The sequence below is a fragment of the Urocitellus parryii genome, chromosome 8 (assembly GCF_045843805.1).
Source record: "Urocitellus parryii isolate mUroPar1 chromosome 8, mUroPar1.hap1, whole genome shotgun sequence".
Lineage (NCBI taxonomy): Eukaryota > Metazoa > Chordata > Mammalia > Rodentia > Sciuridae > Urocitellus > Urocitellus parryii.
The window spans coordinates 152,876,008-152,895,338 of NC_135538.1; the positions used below are offsets into that span (position 1 = coordinate 152,876,008).

General features: G+C 52.1%; 1 protein-coding gene across 1 annotated transcript in view; it reads left to right on the forward strand.

The window, feature by feature from the left end:
• Scgn (secretagogin, EF-hand calcium binding protein) overlaps positions 1-16,347 on the forward strand; it is a 30,941-nt gene extending 14,594 nt beyond the window's left edge. Inside the window, exons 5-11 of the mRNA XM_026407722.2 lie at positions 36-92; positions 498-575; positions 8,590-8,645; positions 8,913-8,958; positions 9,175-9,234; positions 10,607-10,675; positions 16,219-16,347. Of these exons, the coding sequence (XP_026263507.2) occupies positions 36-92; positions 498-575; positions 8,590-8,645; positions 8,913-8,958; positions 9,175-9,234; positions 10,607-10,675; positions 16,219-16,347 (495 nt within the window). The remainder of the gene's footprint in view (positions 1-35; positions 93-497; positions 576-8,589; positions 8,646-8,912; positions 8,959-9,174; positions 9,235-10,606; positions 10,676-16,218) is intronic.
• The last annotated feature ends 2,984 nt before the right edge of the window (positions 16,348-19,331 follow it).

Sequence of the window (19,331 nt, forward strand, 5' to 3'; positions counted from 1 at the left end):
AGGACAAATCGCTTAAAGACTTTTGTGTGTTTCAGATTTGGCGCAAATACGATGCCGACAGCAGTGGCTTCATATCAGCGGCTGAGCTTCACGTAAGTGTCCCTGGGGACAGCCGCGGGGGGCGGGGTCTTTGTCCTTGGCGATTTGATATGTGTGCATCATGAGTTTGATTTCCATGATTCTAAGAAACATGGATTTGAATTGATTACTTAAAAAAAAAAAAAAGCCTGCCTGTTTAGAAGACTCAGCAGGTGCGGGCTGTGACGCTCTCTTTAGCAAAGAGGTACACCTGAGCACTTTCGCTTTTTTCCATGCCTGGAGCTATTCTCTGGGTTCCCTGAGCTCCCTTCTAACAGTGACAGCCCTCCATGCTTGGACTTATTGCTTGTCAAAAACATCCTACCTCCTTCTTCAAACAAACAGTCAATAAGGCCTCTACAGAGCTTCGCAGCTTATTTACTTAGGACATACAGTGTCACTTTTCTCTGGTGTCACAGAACTTCCTCCGAGACCTCTTCCTGCACCACCACAAGGCCGTTCCCGAGGCTAAGCTGGAAGAGTACACGGGCACCATGGTGAGTGACAGAACTTCCAGTGCTCCTCCCTCTGCTCCTCGTTTGAGACCAACTGCGTGCACCAGAAAGCCTCATCTCCCGAAAGCACTGGCTAAAGCTGAATTCCTTTGGCTTTTCTCTTGGGAACAGGCTGTGTGCCTGGGGGAGGCTGTGTGCTGTCTTTGGGGAGACGAGGGAAATCCAGGCAACGTCAGGCTTCTCAGCGCCAGGCCAGCAGCCCAAGTGGTAACAAAAGTCACAGGGAAAAAGTCAACATGGACCTAGGTGATCAGGACCAATCAGATGGGCATGCCTGTCCCCCGGGGACGGTTCTGCTCATCTGGTGTGTGGTTCCGTGTAGTGGGGGGTCAGAAAGAGGGGGGCGTGTCTTCCTGCCACTTAGTGGCCTGACCTAGGACAAGCGTTAGCCTCCCAGCATCACTCAGGTCTGTAGTGACATGGATTTAACGGTGCCCAGACACCGTGAGGGCAGTGAGCTGCTGCATGTGAAGCACACTGTGGTATTTGCTGTCACCATGTCACACTTACGACATCCTTGTCCCAAATGACTCAGAGATGTCATCAGCGTGGGGCTTCCTGAAAAATGGTGAGGTATGAGGAGTTGCCCTGATGACTAGCTCTCCCATTCTGCCTGTTTCTTCCTCCCTGCTCTCTCCAGCCCTAGTCCACCTTTTGTGCTGAATGGAATCTGGCTCCTCTGCCTGTGGCCTTCACCGTATCCCCACCCCCTCCCCGTGTGAGCTGCCTTTCATCAGATCTGCAGGTTTCTTCCTTAGAAAGCAAGTCATTTGCTGATGGAGGCCTAATTATGTGCTTGTGGGTGGTTCCACTCATTACCTTAGGAGTTCTGGAGCAGACCCACCTTGCTGAGCCAGGCGGGTAGTGGGAAGAGCCTCTGGTTCTGTTAAACGTGCCCCCAGCTTGATCTCTGCAGACCCTCAGTTGGTGTTTGCAACCACTGGAAGTTGGTTTAAGGTACGATAACCCAGGGAACTCAGTTACTCAGCCGAGGGCACCAGCTGAACTGGAAGCTGTCCCGATTTGCCTTTCTGGACCCGTCCCTACCTCTCGCTCTGGAACCTGGCGGCTCTGAATGGTGACCCCAGGCAAGTGAGTCCACAGGACCATGATAAGTTGTGATTGGCTTGGACAGGAAAAGAGATGATGCCCAGGAGAGAATGACACCCCAGGGCAGGATCTCAGCTGAGGAGACAGACTGGCGACCTGCTCTGTTGGTTTGTTTAAACAGCTCACAAAACGACGTCCAAAACCCTGTGTAAATATGTGCCCTGCACTTACGGGGGAGCGGGCAATCCCCCAGCTCAGGAAGCTGCCTCCCTGCTGCAGAGCTGGCTCCAGGTCCCTTTTGACTAAGCCCCAGGGAAACCTTGTGATGGAATAAAGAACCTGCAAAAGGGCAATTAGGCTGAAACTGCGGGGACGGAACAGGGAACCGTCTCTCTAGCTGAGCATGTTTTAAACATTGTCTTAACGTCAGAATGTCGGCGCTGGCTGTTATCTCAATTTTATTAACTTATAAAACATGAAGGACATAATGAATATATTTGCATTTTGAATCTCCAGCATAAGTTTCTGGTATTTCTTCTCCCATGAAGCCCAGGGGCTCGGAGGGCGCGTCCCACTCCACTGCTTTCTGACTGCTTAGTGGAGCCTGGCTCATCTTTTCCCTACTTTTCTTCATCTGGCTCTTGTTGGTCCTTGGAGATGCAGTTGGATGCCATCTTTCCTGAGAGCCTCGCAGGACCTTCTCCCTGGCGAGTCCAGGGCTGCTCTTCTGTGCCCCCGGCACCATCGGTGCTTGCCGCCTTCATAACATAGTCACTCATCCAGCTCATTCTGTGAATATTGGTTCAATTCTCATTAAGCCCCAGGCACTATTCTAGTCCCTGGTGACTCAGAGGTGACACCAGAGGCAGAGGGGAGGCTGCAGGACACAGTAAATGCAATCAATAATGCATCCATTGCAGGAGCGGGTGGAGGGTGATGGAAAAGTGGAGCCAGGCCAGGCCAGTGCAGGTGCCCTGGGCGGCGGTGGGTGGGGAGAAGGGGAAACTTCCTGTGGACATCAGGGTGGCCCCCTGGGAAGGTGAGATGCCTGGAAGGACTGGGGAGCAGCGAGCGCAGCCCCAGGGCAAGAGTGTGCCTGGGTCTTGCCAACAGGGAGAACCCATGTGGCTGTCGCAGAGGGAGAAGGGGGTCGAACAGGGACCAGAGGAGCCTGGATTTCTAGGCCATCACGGGGACCTGGGTTTAGACTGAATCAAAGGGGAGCCGCTAGAGGACTGAGCAGAGGCTGTCAGCATCCGGCTGCCGTGTTGACGAGTTTGACACAGGCGAGGGTGGAGTCAAGAAGAGCCCCGGGAGGCTGCTGCCATCCGGGTGAGACCCTGGCAAGAGGACCGCCAGGTCACGGTGGGCAAGAGCTGAGAACCAGATCTGTCACTAAGTGGAATCAAAGAGACGTACGGGGGAGTTGAGTGTGACAGTGACGTAGGTGTCCGGGTATCGTCCTATGTGAGCCAGCAGGCTTTGCTGTGACCAGAATACCCCACAAGAACAACTTAGAAGAGGTCTCAGTCAGAGACAGCCGACTCCATTGCTCTCCGTCCACGTGTGGTGGCCCATCATGGGGAAGGGCCCGGGCAAGGAAAGCTGCCGGCCAGGGTGGGCCTTAGCAAAACCCCCGACACTGCACCGAGAGGTGCTGCCCACACCAGGCAGGGAGAGATCCGCCGTCTGCACAGGATGTTAGTGAATCATGTCTGCTTTTATTAAACATCAGCAAGTACCTGTGGGAGAGATACTCACGTCCCAGATTAGAGCATGAAATAGCGCAAGGCAACACGTTGAGACCCAGCACTTTGGCAGACAAAGAGAACTGCATGAGGTGGGGCTGGGCCCCTCCCCGGAGCTGTGGCTCTTGTCGGTCAGGCCTGGGGGAGCCGCTGTCTCCTTCTTCCTTCTGTAGTCCTAGGTGTCCCCTCCCCAACCTGGGATGGGCCTGGGCTCAGTCCTGAGGTGGTTCCACCTGGGTCCACCTTCTCTCTACTGGTGATCTCGATTAGCTAAAGTGAATGACCTCAATCTCTCTCTCTGACTCAGACCACTCCTCTGAATTTCTTGGGCACAGCCGGAAATGTATCATCTTCAAAATCGAAAATACGACCTTCCTCACCAACCACGGGCTGTTTTTCTTCACCTTAGTTAGGGAGAATATGATCTTTCAAGTTGGTCAAGGCCCAACTCTCAGAATCATCCTTGATGCCTCTTTTTCTCTTACTCCACCTCTAATCGGCCGATCTTATTGGCTACTGTATGAGTTCCTTTTCTAATCAGCCATTTTCGGTAACTATAACAAAATACCTGAGGCTAGGGACTTAATTTTTGGTTGTTATGACAAAATACCTGAGAAAAATCAACTTAAAAGAAGAAAGTTCTATTACGCGGAACCAGGGTGGGGAGCATGTGGCAGAAGAGGCTGCTCACCTCATGGCAGCCAAGGAGGAAAAGAGAGAGAGAGAGAGAGAGAGAGAGAGAGAGAGAGAGAGCAGGCTAGGGTCTGAGGACAAGGTACATTGCAAAAGCATGCCCCAGTGGACCGACCCCTTCCCACCAGGCTCTGTCTCCTGAAGTCTCCACAAAGGGTGCCGCCCACTGCCATTGGCCCTTTGCACTCCCCGAATCTCCACCAGGATATTCCTAGCTCCAGGTCTGCACATGGCTTGCTCTTTCCCTCAAAGATATCTTCTTACTAGAACTTTCTATGACCACTGGCTTCAAGCTGAACCCCCCAGCTGCTCCTCCACAGACTGCTCGATTTAACATGGTAGAAGAGTTGTGTGGACTTTCATATGGAGTATCACCACCGATTTGCACCGGTGAATGCGCATTTGTTGAATGGAGAAGTGAGTGAATGGCAGATGCCACCGATGTCTTAGGAACCTGCCAGACTACAAACTCCACTTCTTGGCCCTCAGAACCCCCTGTGCTGGCCGTCCTCCCCCCACTCACCCGGCCCCCTCCTCCCAGTGGGACTCTGCGAGCAGCCCTCTGCCTGCACCTGCAGCTGAGCTCTGCACTGTGTCCACCGGCACCATCCTCCCCCTCCTCCCAGCCTGCAGGAAGCCCCCTCTCCCGCCTCCGTCCTCCCCAGGGCCAGGTGCTCCCTCCACCCTCTGCTCTTGGAGGTCACAGGGATAGCGCCAGTGTTGCGGGTCACCCTGCATTTCAGTCCTGCGTTTTGTCTCTGATCTCCACTCCCAAGAGTGTGTGCCACTGTGGCAATTTCTGGGGATCTCATGCAGTACCCGGCATATCGTTAAACTGTTATTCTGTTGTAGGGACAGACCAGGGCACTAAAGACAGCCGGAAACCGTTTTATTTGGCTGCAGCCAGACTCAGAAGGCACAGCTTTTGCTGTAATCAATCAGTCCCCTGAACCCTGAGTTCAGGGAGTTTCAGAGTTTTATACCCAGCGTGTGAGGGGAGAGGCTTAGAAGCTCAGTCTGCAGAAGTTCACATAAAAGCAGCTTTTCCTTTCACTGTTGTGGGCAAGTTAACCCTTCAAGGACAACCCCTGAGAAGGGGGGAGCTTCTTCTCCCCTCTTTCCTCCCCCTGCCAGCTGTTATCATGGAGCCCAGTTGGTAACTTATCTTAAAAATGTAGACATCTCTGTGAAGCCCAGCTCAAGGCCAGAGGCCTGGTTAAAGGATTTGTTGTTGTTACCACATGTTGCATTTGCAAACACACTTCTACAAACTACTAGGCTGGATACATGTTTGTGAAAAACAATCAAAGGGGCGTCCAGCACCTGAACTGCCGATTTTCCCCAGACCGCTGGCCAAGTAAAACAGAGCATCAGGAACATAGGAGGTTTACCCATGTTGAACTCTTGTCGAGACTCTTTTGCTTAGAGTCTTAAAATCCATTATGGTGAAGATTTCTGGAGAAGCTTGGTTAGGATTTTTGGGGGAGGAGAGGGTGCCACTGCAATTCAGTAAATAATTGTAGACTAATAACAGAAGAAGGGGCTCTAAGTGCTCTTTGACACAATAATATGATAATTACCAGATAAAGATGATGATCTCTTTTTAAGGTTAGGAAAAAAAAATTCTGTTAAGGACTGAAGTTTCAGTCTCTCTAGGAAAACTCAGGCCACTGAGCAGGAGGCAACACCCATCCTTTTCCCCAAGGACAGAGAGGCATTTAGAAAAGCAAACGCCACATCTCTGGCATAATCTATGGCGTCAGATGTTTTATTTCATAACCAAACATGGAGCAAAACAAACTCATAATGAGACATTCAGACTCCATGAAGCCCAGAGCTCTGGTGTTACCTTTCCGTCACTGTGACAAAACCCCTGGGGCGGTCACCTTATAAGGAGGAAAGGCCTGCTCTGGCTTGTGGTTTCAGAGGCTTCAGCCCATGGTGGCTTGGCCTTGTGTTTGGGCCTGTGGTGGCAGTACATCATGGCAGGGACACGTGGTACAGCAGGCCACCCACCTCGTGGCAACCAGGAAGCCAAGAGAGAAAGGAAGAGACCGGTGTCCTGAGTCCCCTTCGGGCAGTCGCCCAGTGACCCAAGACCTTCCACTGGGCTCTGCCTCTTGAAAGTCCCCCCACCCCTGCCAACATTGTCACAGGCTGGAGACCAGGACTTCAGCACATGGCCCTCAGGGGGACACTTCCCAACCATGGATGAGCTTAGACTTGCATCTTGCCAATTTCTTAGACAAATTTAATCTTTCTCAACTTTGGTTTTCCTGTTTGTGCCATGCAGATATTTCTTACCTCAGCAGGATGTTGTGACCATGAAATGAAGTGGCATATAATGTATCAGAACTCAAATGGTCACTATTATCACAGTTGTAAAACTTAAGAGCTCTTATTATGTTCCAGACAAAGGGGCCAAATTCAAAATTCACCCAAACAGTGCGGAGTCCTGAGGTCCCCCTGGGTCTGGTTGTCCCCTGTGGTGGGCTGGCCCCAGGCTTCCTTAATTACATGCTTCAACTCACAAGGTCAGGGACTTGGAAACCGGAAGGACAGATCCCGGGTACGTGTACCGTTCACCCCCATGTGCACACAGGGTGAGAAGTTCAGAAAGAGGTTTTCAAAAGAACTCCGGTTCTTAAGTGGATCACGCCGCCCGCTCTCTGATGTTGAACCTCATTGACATGAACTTGGTGTCCGCTCTTCCTCAGACCGATTTTGAGTGAAGGGGCTTTCCCCATCTAGGTTTGCTCCCAGAGGAGTGGGCCCCCTCCTTATGAGGGGCACTGGCTGAAAGCTCCCGCTGATCCAGCTCCCTGTTCAGATGGAGCCTCTCATAGTGACAGTGACAGAGATCACTCTGGCAAAGGGTGTCACTGCTGGACTTTACTAGGCATGGCGTTCAAGAGACACCCCTGGACGTGTTCTGTGTACAGACGTATAAGGATATCCCTGGGCCTTTAGTAGATTCTGTAATGTACATTTTGGTGCCCAGGTTTTGGGAGCCTGGGCTTTCCAATCAAATACTAAAAACACACTGGACTTGGAGCGGGAGGAGGGATCTTTTAATGAAAAATCTGTTGGATGTGTTTCCAGATGACCTCGCTGTCTCTTTTTCCCTGTGCGGCCTCCTCGTACTGTCATGTTCCGAGACTTTCTGTGGCTTTAAAATGTTGTGAAGTCAGAAAATTCACTCACATTTCAACTCGCACCTGCCACACGTGTCTCCTCTGTCCTGCCCGACTGACCAGCCTTCCCGCCTGTGGTCAGGGCAGAACGTGCCGACTCTAGTGCTCGAGTCTACAGCCGTGTCTGCGCTAGTGCTGCAGATGGGCTCCGTGGAGTGTCTCTGTGCAGAGAGAGGCTCAGCGCTGGCTCCCTCCGTCTCCTGGGAAGGTGGGATTTCCTGACAGGAGCCCCCGGGCTGAGGTGCTGAGAGGTCTGTTAGTCAGCTGTTTCATCACCGTGACCGAAAAGCATGATGAGGACAATGCAGAGGAGGAAAGTTTGTTTTGACTCCTGGTTTCGGAGGTTCTGTGGCTGGCTGACCCCTCAGCTCTGGGCCCAGTGAGGCAGAGCATCATGGTGGAGGACGCGGAGGAGGAAAGCTGCTCAGGACACGGCAGCCAGGAAGCAGAGAGAGCTCTGTTCACCAGGGACAAAGTACAAACCCCCAAGGGACACCCCAGTACCCACTTCCTCCAGCCATACCTCCCTGCCTACAATTACTGCCCAATTAATAATCAGTGGACCAACCCACTGATTAGGACATACCTCCCTGATCATTTTGCCTCTGAATATTCTTGCGTTGTCTCCCATGAGCTTTTGGGGACACCTTGTATCCAAACATAACAGTGTGCTGTGTGGTTGCTGTGAAATAATTTCAGAAAACCCTGACTCAAACCAAGAACCCAGGTTTCAGGCTTTAACCATCAGGCACGATACCACTTTGTTGCAAACTGGCGGTTCTTGCTGCTGTCCACCAAAAAACTGCAGTTTTCCTCCTGAGCACAGGTAGGACTACACCACCCAGCCCCTGTGAGGTCGGGTGTGGCCGCAGACCTGCTCCAGATAATGAAATCTTAATGAGCAAGTGATTTGCCATTCTCTGTGTCTCTGTGCCTTGGCAACTGGGAGTGTCGCCAGAGAGTAGCTCCTGCAAGTCCCAGATTGCAGACGTGGAGCCCCTGTAGGTCCCAGATTGCAGACGTGGAGCCCCTGCCAGCCGCCCCCCTCCCCCCGTGCCACTGAAGTCAGAGAACCTGGGTGTGGTATGCCACACAGCTTAACCCACTCAGGGGCTAGTGCTCTGAGCCATCCCACACAGACCTGAGATGCAACTCGGTCTGTAACAAAGATGAATTTCCCCCAGACAGAGGGATTCCCCCACCAAATAGGCAAATATATAATTAAAAGGGCAAAATAGAAAAGCACTTGATGACTTTCAGAATGAACTGTTACAAGTATTTCTTGCAACTGTTTTTCCTTCTGCATTTCAGATGAAGATCTTTGACAAAAATAAAGATGGTCGGTTGGATCTTAATGACTTGGCAAGGTGAGTGGTGTGGAAGTGAGGTCACGGATTCAGAGACACCTTCCTAGGGGTCTGAGGACAACCACTTCCTACCACAGGGAAAGTTTGAAGTCCCTCCAGGCAGTACTGATGCCCATGGGGTCTCTCCATCCATCCCTTTGCCTGTTCCCCTGAGGCAAGTTCTGCAGGCTTCCCGGGAAGCCGCGGAGTCGTTCCTCATGTCAGAGGTGTGGAAAGAGTGAGAGCTGATGGAGCTTCATGTGGATTTTATTTTATTTTTCCTCTTAGAATCCTGGCTCTCCAGGAAAACTTCCTTCTGCAATTTAAAATGGACGTGAGTACGCCTTTCCCTGGGTTGTGCCCTTGTTCCTCTGCGCCGTGGGGAGGGAGAGAGGAGGGGCAGCAGGCGTTGGTCCTTCTTTTAGCTTATTTAGACACTGACAAGGCTCAGAGTGGAATCAGCCACCTTGAGGGTCACTACTGGAGGTTGTAGAGGTGCCCAGGGCCAGGAGGACCAGGCTGGACTGACTGGATGCTCTCTCCATCCCAGGCCTGCTCCACGGAGGAGAGGAAGAGGGACTTTGAGAAAATCTTCGCCCACTATGACGTGGTAAGCGTCTCCCTGCCTGCGCTGGCCTCCGTGTGGGCACATCCTACCCACATTCCTGAACTCACGTGGCCAGTGGCCATCCCGCACGCGTGTTCTGAGGCCAGGGTACCCGCTGCTCCTCTAGGGATGTCCAAGAGCTGCGTATAAATGGGCCCGAGCATGTTCACAGTCGGAGCGGGTGAAACCACAGTGTCTTTGTTTTTTTGCTTTCATCGGAATTAAGAAGGTTTCTCTTTTATGTGTGACTAAAAGTCCACTTATGATCATAGGCTCCTAAAAACATACCAACAAACCTCCCCATGTCCAACCCGAGGACACGGAGGCAAGGCTGCACCTACTTGGCATAAGAGCGGTTTCTCTCTCCAGGACTGACTGTGTGGTCACATTTCCGGGGGAGAAAAGCAGTCTAAAGTGCCAGGGGCAGTTAGGAGATGGCCTTCTTGAGGATAAGGCAGGATGACAGAGAAGGAAGAAGGCAAACAGCAAACCAAGAAGGCGCAGGCAGCATCCCCCGGAACCAACCCGGCTGGACGTCTGTGTTCTGAGAGGAAGAGCATCAGGGTCAAGGCCGAGGCTGCCAGGGTCCCAGTCACCTTAGGACTTAGCAGACGGTGATCTGGGGCGGGTTTCTCACCTCCTCAGCCTCCAGGAGCCGTGTTCCTCTTCTCTGTAAAGGTAGAGGATAAAGACAATAAACTTCCTACCTGATGCAGTCGCCATGTTGTAGTGCCTGGAAAATACACCAAGACATGGAATTTCAAAAATGGTATATTAGAAGCTCAGGATGAAGGACATGTGAAGAGAATGGACACTTGGCTGTCGCTGGGATGTCAGAGAACAGATATTGTAATGTTTTGTATTTCATAGACATCCACGTTTATGAGTTATAAAAAGGGTAGGAAAAAATAGTCTTATCTATAGACCAACTGACAGTTATAATGTGTTCACTCAGCATAGGCTCCCTTGATTTACTCTCTGTGTTTCCATAATTACCAAGCCACTGCTCAGCCATTAAATAAAAATTAAAAACGTCAATCTGTCCTTCAAAGGGTCAATAGGGTGTGCAGTTGCAGCAGTCTGAACTGAAGATTGGAGTTTGGAAGAGAAGCAGCCAGTGAATTTCACATGTTTTCAAGAGCTCAGGGACCCAGACCTGCTGCTTCTCACGTGGCGACAGGGAGCTGTCTGTAGGGAATTCCTCCAGTGCACGGGAACTCCACGTTCTACAGGAGGGACATACGTTGGATCAGGCCATTTCTAGATCAGTTTATGGCTGCAGAGGAACACCCACTTGGTCTCCTCACCCACTTTATTCTTGAACCTTTTAACTTAAGAAAATGCTGTTGGGTGATTGGATCTTTTTACCTTTCAGAGTAAAACTGGAGCCCTGGAAGGCCCCGAGGTGGATGGTTTTGTCAAAGACATGATGGAGCTGGTCCAGGTGAGGTCCCGAGGCTGTGGGGGCTGATCCCGTCAGGGACGGGGTTGCTGTTTTGATTGATTCCGTCTTTCACCCTGGGAGTGAGACAGAAGGCTAATGCCAGAGAGGAAACTCTAGAGATGTAGTCTATGTGAGAATCTTTAAGAGCCTGTGAAGCCCAAGAGACCTCCCTTACTTTCTTAAGATTGAGTTCAACTCACGTGAAGTTATTATAGAAACATCTTTTTGCTTTACCAAAATAACTCGGTATTACCGTATATTTCACTATTTTATTTTTCAGTTGCAGAAAATCACTTCTAACTCCCCAGACTTGGTTATTAGAATAACTAAAATAGAAACAAAATTTAATTTCATATAACAAATCTCATATTTGGGATTGTAAATTTTTTTTTCACCAAGGGGTTTCTTTCATACCTTGCAATTAACAAGCATTTTTTTTTTTTGAGTCCCAAAGGGTTGATCGGCTGCATAATCTGCGTAAGCAGATAATTTCCAACTCCTTCTTTTCCAAGGGACTGTGCAGACAATGGATTCAGCAGTCTGTACCCAAGGCCCTTTTTTTGAGGTTTGTTTGGTACACAATGTATCCTTGTTGGTTCAGATAGCTGCAAATCAGAATAACAATTATCAATCACTTTTGAAGCCCCAGAGTTCTTTGCATCTTATTTAAACTATGGAGCCTTGAAACAGAAAAGTGTTCAGATAATCAATTTTTGCACAAGTCTCCAGGAAGTTCACACCCTGGGACTCAGCCGGCCCAGGCCGTTCTTTCTTCTGTTGGTTGGGATGACTGGGCACCTTCTGTGAGGCCTGACTCTTGTCAGTCCTGCCTGGCTGGTCCCTGTCCTCTTCTTTCCCCCTTGACCTGTTTTCCCTGGTGGTGACACTGAGGGCGCTTGCACCGCCTGGGCTACGGATGGGCCCTTGTGTGGTATTTCCCTTTGCTTTGGCTGCTAGAGGAAAGCCCTATTCTTCTCATTATCTATTTAAGAGACGATGTGACAGAAACCAAGTCATCACGGTGGGACATTAAAGATGCATGCACCAGGAAGGGCCAGGCTGGGGCTTTCATTTGCTTTTGATGGAATGCGTGGGCTGAGAGCCTGGCTTGGAGGGTGCCCTCTCCAAAACTGACTCTTCATCCATACAATAGGTGCAATAGTATCTGATTCCCGAGTTTTCATGATGACGAGGAATAATGTAAACTGTCACGGTCCCTGGGTGATAGTCAGACTTCCCAAAACGATCGGCTCATTTGAACAAAGCAGCTGGGATCTCTGGAGCACGTTTAGCTTGAGAACAGTTAACACTCTCTCTCGAGAGCTCCAGAGATTCCAGCTTCAGTGACTGTAAAACTCTCTGCATATTGTAGAAAAATATTGGAAATAAAAGAAGAAACGAGTTAAGTAGTCGCGAGACTCTAGGTAAGGGATTCAGGTTCTAGGCTGAATGTTCTGGGTCCCAGGCCGTGATGGGCAAGGTGACCTTGGCAAGTCATTTAGCATCTCCAAACCTTAGTTTCCTCATACAGAAGATGGGAGTCACCAGAGATCCCACCTCCATAAGGTTGACATGAAGATTATAGAGGAAAACACGCATAAAGCAGCTAATGTTGTGCTATTTCACTGTTATCTAGGATAATAAGCCGTTACTGAGAGATCAGTAAATTAGCCGTTATGAAGATCTCACACATTGATCTGGAAGCTGTTAGCTTTTATAGCTTTAGTTATAGCTTTTGACCTTTGCTATTTCTGATTTTTCTAAAAGAAAGGCCAGATATCTATATCTATATTTCCTCTCAAAATTCACCACTTTTCAGCCTGGATAATCTTCATAATTTTCAGTGATTCTGCCCTTGAGTCCTCACTGTCTGGCAATAATTTCCAAAGGCCCAAAGGTAAAGGTGGAAGTAAAACTCAACTCAGAAACAGAAGAGACATTCCCCCCCCACCCCGAGAGAATTAAAGAGAAGGGGAAACTTCTAGCTCACAGAGCAGTTACATTTGAACAAAAGCCAGGGTGCAGGGGAGCTGCGTGGCTGCAGTTGGCCCCATGAGAGCACATGAGGGAAAGGCTGGAGATGGGTGTGCGGGATGAGGGAACCTGTGCTGGACAGGCCTGGCTGCTGATCTCCGCTCTGGGCTTCCTGGGCGCCCGTCAGGCCAGCGGCAGCCCCTCAGCTCCCTCCTCGTGAGGAGGCTGTTTGTGATCTCAGAGGGGCTCCCCCAACTCCGTGTGTGTTTCCACGTCATCTGTTTTTCTCTGCTGTGGACAGGAGGATGTTTGGCAGGAGGGGACGTCACCCGACCTAGAGGCCCGAGTCTAACATGCGCCTCGCCTAAGAGCTCCCCTGAGCACGAATGTACCTTTCATGTTTAGTTTGTAAAGGTGACCCATACATCACTGGAGGTGGACCCTGGGGACTAGGGGAGCACTGGACACTGGGGGATTGGACTCTGGGGACTAAGGGAGTAGTGGACACTCGGAGGGGTATGGAACCAGGGGACTAGGGGAGCAGTGAAACTGAGGCATTGGACCCGGGGAACTAGGGGAGCAGTGGACACTAGTAGATTGGACCCTGGGGACTAGGGGAGCATTGGGCACTGGGAGGTTGGACCCTGGGGATGAGGGGAGCATTGGGCACTGGGGGATTAGACTCTGAAGACTAGGGGAGCAGTGTAGATGAGGCATTGGACCCTGGGGATGAGGGGAGCAGTGGGCACTGGGGGATTGGACTCTGGGGACTAGGGGAGCATTGGGCACTGGGAGGTTGGACCCTGGGGATGAGGGGAGCATTGGGCACTGGGGGATTAGACTCTGAAGACTAGGGGAGCAGTGTAGATGAGGCATTGGACCCTGGGGATGAGGGGAGCAGTGGGCACTGGGGGATTGGACTCTGGGGACTAGGGAGTTGTGGACCTGGGGGGGTTGGGCCTTGGGGACTAGGGGAGCAGTGGACAGGGGGTTTGGCAGCAGTGCTCCTTATGTTAGAGAGTTAGAGTGCACAGGAAAGGGAAGTGGTCTGATAAAGGTACGAAGGCCCCTGAGGGACAGAGTCATCAGTGGTTCCATTGATCTGACCATGGTGCTCCTACTGTGGGGGAGAGGCCGGTCCCTATGGTCCCCCACTTCCCAGGATTCAAGGGGTCAGATGGCCTGTCTTCAGTCAGTGACCCCAGATCCACCCCGCTTCCTCATGGGGTGGGTGAGGAAGGCTGTGGAAGACTGTGGTTCTGCCTGGGTGTGAATCTGGTTCAGTGTGACAACTGGGGACAACCCTGAGCTAGTCCCCTTCTCTGCACAGTAGGGATGAAGGTGGGCACAGCCTCCTGGGCTGTTCTGAAGATGGGGTTAATGTGGGTAGAGCCCCTACGTCGGGAACCCCGTGGGCTCGTGTTGGCTACTTGCCGTTAAAACTGTTTCCAAGACCAGGGTCCCAGCAGCCTCAGGTGAAGGGTCTCCCCTGACCCGTGGACTTCTGAGCAGTGGCATTCCAGTCTCTGACTCACAGTGGGACGCCCAGCTTTAAAACAGAACTCAAAAGGCCCAAGGACAGGTCCCCTGGGTCCTCACCCACCACCCAGTCACACAGAGGTACCTTCCACTTGCCTCAGGGAGGTAGCAACTTGGCAGGAAACAAGTCTATGATTCTCTTTTTTATTTTTTTAAAGAGAGAGAGTGAGAGAGAGAGAGAAAATTTTTTAATATTTATTTTTTAGTTTTCAGTGGACACAACATCTTTGTTGGTATGTGGTGCTGAGGATCAAACCCAGGCCACACACATGACAGGCGAGCGCGCTACCGCTTGAGCCACATTCCCAGCCCTATGATTCTCTTTTTTATCTGCAGTGCTGGGGCTCGCACTCAGGGCCTCGCACACTCTGGGCCAGCGCTCTGTCTCTGAGCTATGTCTCCAGCCTAATATTCTTCAATTAGAAAAATCAAACGTAAAATAATTTGAACGAGGTTGATACATTGCAGATTAATTCAGGCTATCACGTAAATGACTCCCATGAGTCTTCTAAAGGTGAGGATTTGCCCAAAGGACACTGGCAGGGTGCCATAGACCAGAGAAAAGCTGTCACAAGGTCACTTACGGAGCTAAAGTCAAACATCCCAAAGGAGTTCACCACACGGGGCCCGAGTGCAGGTTGCTGTTTGGGGACTCAGAGCCATCTCCCGGGGACACTCGTATCCCTGCCTCCTACTGATACCCAGGGAAGCATCCCTTGTGTGCCCCAACCAAGACCCTCTTGACAAGGGTCCCATCTGGGTCTCACAGGGCACCTTTGACAGAGGAGCGAAGTGGGCCAGATGATCTGCTCCCAGGCTCCCTCTCCTCCTGATGTCCCTGAAGCCCTCCCCACGCTGTGGGTCTGTTCTCCCGCTCTGCCAGCTGGCTCCTGGTTTCTGCTGCTCTCTCCCCTCCTCCCTACTTAAAGCCTGCTATCAGGGACAGTTTGGGTGTCAGTCACTTACCCTGCTGGAAAGTGCAAGTGGGCGTGTCCGCATGCGCCCTGTGTCTGGTTAAGGAGCAGGAGTTCTTGTCCCTGCTGAGGTTTATTTTAGAGGTCCTCCCGTCCAGGAGACCTTGGGGGCAGGGATGAGGTGGGGAGCTCTTCCCAGGACCCTAACATCAAATCCCGGAGGCAGAGCTTTTCTCTCTTCTCCACAAAACCTCTGCGGAAACCCAGGGCTTGGCTGGGCTGCTGCTGGGCTGGGTCTCCCTTCTCTCTGGACACTGACTTTTTAATTTAGATTCCTGGCCATCCCCACAGTGGTCCTGCAGGAGAACAGTGCCACCGGGGAATGAGCTCTTAACTGGGGTCAGAGGCCGTGGGGTGACGAATGAGACCCAGCTTCCAGCTGGGCAGGACCTTTGGTCTCCCTGAGCCTCTGTCTCCCAATCTGTAAAAGGGGTGCGATGGTCTCCCTCCCAGCCTTGCTGTGAGGCCCAAGTGAAACACACACCTGGGGAGGAGCACTGGGTTCCAGCATTGCTTGACCTCTCAGACCTTCGGGCTGAGACCTTCCCTAGTGTTCACGCATCCCAACTCCTTTTTTAGCCCTGGAAACATACTCTGGAGTAAGACCTCTGTCCCTAGTTCAACATGAAATGTAAAGCACTGGACCTCATCCTCCGCAGCCCTTCTTTCAACCAGAGGCACAAAACCTCCCACAGGAGTTAGCAGAACATGGCTCCACTCTCTAGGGCTAGGAAGGAGCGTTCTGTGATGCCAGTTCTCTGCTTCCAGCAAAGTCTCTTATTATGATTGCTCCTGAGACAGACTTCCCGTGAGAAAGCCATTTAGAAATACAAGTCTTTTTCTTTTTTTTTTCTTTTTTTTTTGCCTGGAGGGACAGGCTGAGGAATGAAGCCATGGGAGAGGACTTTTCTCTATCAGTGCCGGCTGGGGTGAGGGGACACTCTGGGCTCCGAAGCTCCCAGACGGAGGGTGCCGGCTGGGTGATCAGGGAGGGCACGGTGGGTGGAGCTGCCCAGTGGACCTTGCCCGTTGACCTGCTCCTTGTGTCCTCTGCAGCCCAGCATCAGCGGGGTGGACCTTGATAAGTTCCGGGAGATTCTCTTGCGTCACTGTGATGTGAACAAGGATGGAAAGATCCAGAAGTCGGAGCTGGCTCTGTGTCTTGGGCTAAAAATCAGCCCCTGATCTTCGCCCAGCCCCACCTCTCCTGCGTGTCCCTCTGTGCTCCTGCTGTTGAAGTTGGCCCTGTGCTTTGACTCAGGGCAGACTCCCCCCACGGTGGCGCTCTCGGTGAGGGGGGGAAGGCCCTCCTTCCTCTCCAGAAGCCCCCTGCGCAGTGCTGCTTGGTGTTGCTTTGCCCTGGAGCCTGGGCCAGCCTGCTGGTCTGCTCTGCTCGCCCCTCCCAGGTCTGGATGGCTGGGGTCTCAAGCCGGTCATCTTCTGCTCTCTTCCTGTGGGCTTTCTGCTGAGTCGACCCAGTGTGTGGCACCCGCTTTCTGCACCACGATTTCTGTGTGAAATAAATCTGCAATTGAAAACAAAGGTGTCCTGGTCATTGTGCCATGGCCCCTCCAAGTGCTCCTCTGATGGGTTGTGGACAGAAGCACCTGTTTGCCTGGGGTGGGCCAGGGGCAGCATCCTGAAGGAGCCGGCTGACTCCAGTGAGCAGGCCTGAAGGCGGAAGCTGCCAAGGATTGCCTTTCACTGGGAGGGGAGACCAGGACGCGCATCCTGGGTTTGTGCCCACGTGCTGGGTGAGCAGACCTGGGCAGGCAGTAAGACTACAAAGGAACCTAGAGAAGGACTCCCAGGTGGCTCAAGCACCTGCCCCCTACCCTGCCGTCCAGCAGCGTCCCTGGTGAGTCTGGAGCACGGAGGCTTCTCTGCTGCCCTGTTCTTCCCGTGGGCCTCTGTGCATGCTCTGGCCCTCCGGCAGCTCTGCCACTTCACTCCGGAGCTCAGACTTGTCCCCGTGAGAGGTCCCCAGGGGGAAGAGGGGAGGAGAGATGGCTGTGGGAGGACCCCGCTTTCCTCTGACTCAACACTTCACTCCCCAAGGCAACATCCCGGCCTGGTCCCGGCTGCCCAGGAATCTCGGCTTCACACAGCGTCCTGGGCACCTCTAAACCCACAGCTAGAATGGCCCGTTACGATCCCCTCATCACTAAGAACCCCGCCATTCACGGGATCCCCGTCATCCGACCCTGGTCCTAACCCTGTTCTCTGACCCCAGGTCCCCTCCTTCCCCACGCAGATCATGAATCTTAGTGGGGAGACGTTTCCCAGGTAACTCAAGCAGCTGCGTAATAAGACAGACCACGGTGGGTTCCTGTCCAGAGCCCAGGCCCTCTTCCCCGCGCTAATTCCAGCCTGACTTCACACACGGTCAGGAAACTCGGCTCCCCACAGTGGTTTGGCCTTGCTGTGGGTCCACCGCAGCCCAGGACATTGCCCCGAGTCTGCATCCTTCATTCTGGGGTCACATGTCACGAGAACTGAGAGTCCAGGAAGCAGCATGGGGCAGGTGACATGCCAGCTGCTTCTTCTCGTTGCCCTGGTGGGTGGTTGACCCCACACACACCCTTGGAAGGACAGACGGTCGTTCCAGGGCCAGTGCTGCCAAACCCACAAGAAGGAAAATGTCCATCCGGGAAGCCGCGTCACTCTGCAGCGCAGCGATCCCTCTTCCTGGTCCCTCTCTGTGGTTTTGATAACACGATCCATTGTCTTACTGCGGTTGAGTTTATTTTATATTTATTTACTGCGACACCTTTTATGTTTGCTGTGATAAATTCTACTCTATTTGTCACAAATGTATTCTTCTGTTTCTATTTTTTTGAACTTTTTTATTGTGGTTTTATATATATATATATGTATATACATGTCTTCTAAAATAGAAGTAACTTCTAAAAATCAACTTTTTAAGTGTAAAATTCAGTGGCATTAATTACATTCACCATCTTGTACAACCATCACTATTATTTATGTATAAAACTTATTCACTGTCCCAAATAGGAACTCTACTCATTAAACGACACCCTAATCCCCTTCTCCCCAGGAGAAGAATCTTCTTTCCTTCTGAAACCTTCCAGATCCGCTGCGTCAGACAACTGCCCTTTGCTCTGGCTCCCTCACATGATGGGCTGGCGATTCATCCCCGGGCAGCCAACAGCAGAACTCCATTCCTTTTTATGGCTGAATGATATTCCACGGTGAGGAAGGTCCACGTTTTGTTTGCCCATTCATCGTGGGTGGACGTTTGGCTTGTTTCCACCTTTCGGTTATTGTGACCCAAGGGGCAGGACACGCTGGCACATGTGTATCAGGGTCACATTTTGCAGCTCTGGTGTGTGTACCTAGCAGTGGGACGGCTGGCTCCCGTAGTCATTCTGTTGATCATTTGGGGGAACTGCCACAGTTTTCCACGGAGCTGTGACATCTCACACCAGCCACGTAGGAGAGTTCCAGTTTCCATCTGCTGCTCCTGAACACAGCTCTTTCTGGAGCTGCCCAAAGTAAGTGCTGGGCCAGTGGCCGGACAAGACCCACTTCCCTGACCTCGGCTGCACTGGAGGATCTTGAGGGTCTCACTCTGCGATGGCCGCACTGACCTCTAGCTGGCCCCTCTCCCTCCTCGCTGCAGGCAGTGCAGGTAGGGGTGGCTGGGGGGAGGTTTTCTTTCCATCCAGATCCACGGAGGGCAGCCCCCAAGGCTCACCGGTGGCACGTGGCTGAGACTCCACAGGAGCGCTCAGACTGTCCAGTCCAGCAAAGCTCTTCCCAGCACCCGAAGTGAGGGTGGGGGAAGATCTTCAGGTAGAAAGAGCTGGGTCGATCCACACGAGCAGTGATCTCACGCAGAAATCGCAGACCTCTGGGCCGCACCCAGACAAGAGGGGAGACAAGCAGCCTCAGAGGCCTCGCTGGACGAGGCCCGGCTTCAACTCACCTGGGTCTGGGTTCCTCAGGGCGCAGGCAGGTCTTCCCAGCGGCAGGCAGCCAGCTGACTGATGCTTTGTTGGGCTGAGGACACTCAGGGTCGTGGGTACTTCCAGGAGGAGCTGAGGACAAAATGAGCTTCACGTGGCCCAAGTTTCCATCTGACGGAAAAGGCCTGCTTCCATCCACCCAGAGTCTTCCCCTCCTGGGCCAGCCTGACTGAACCTTCC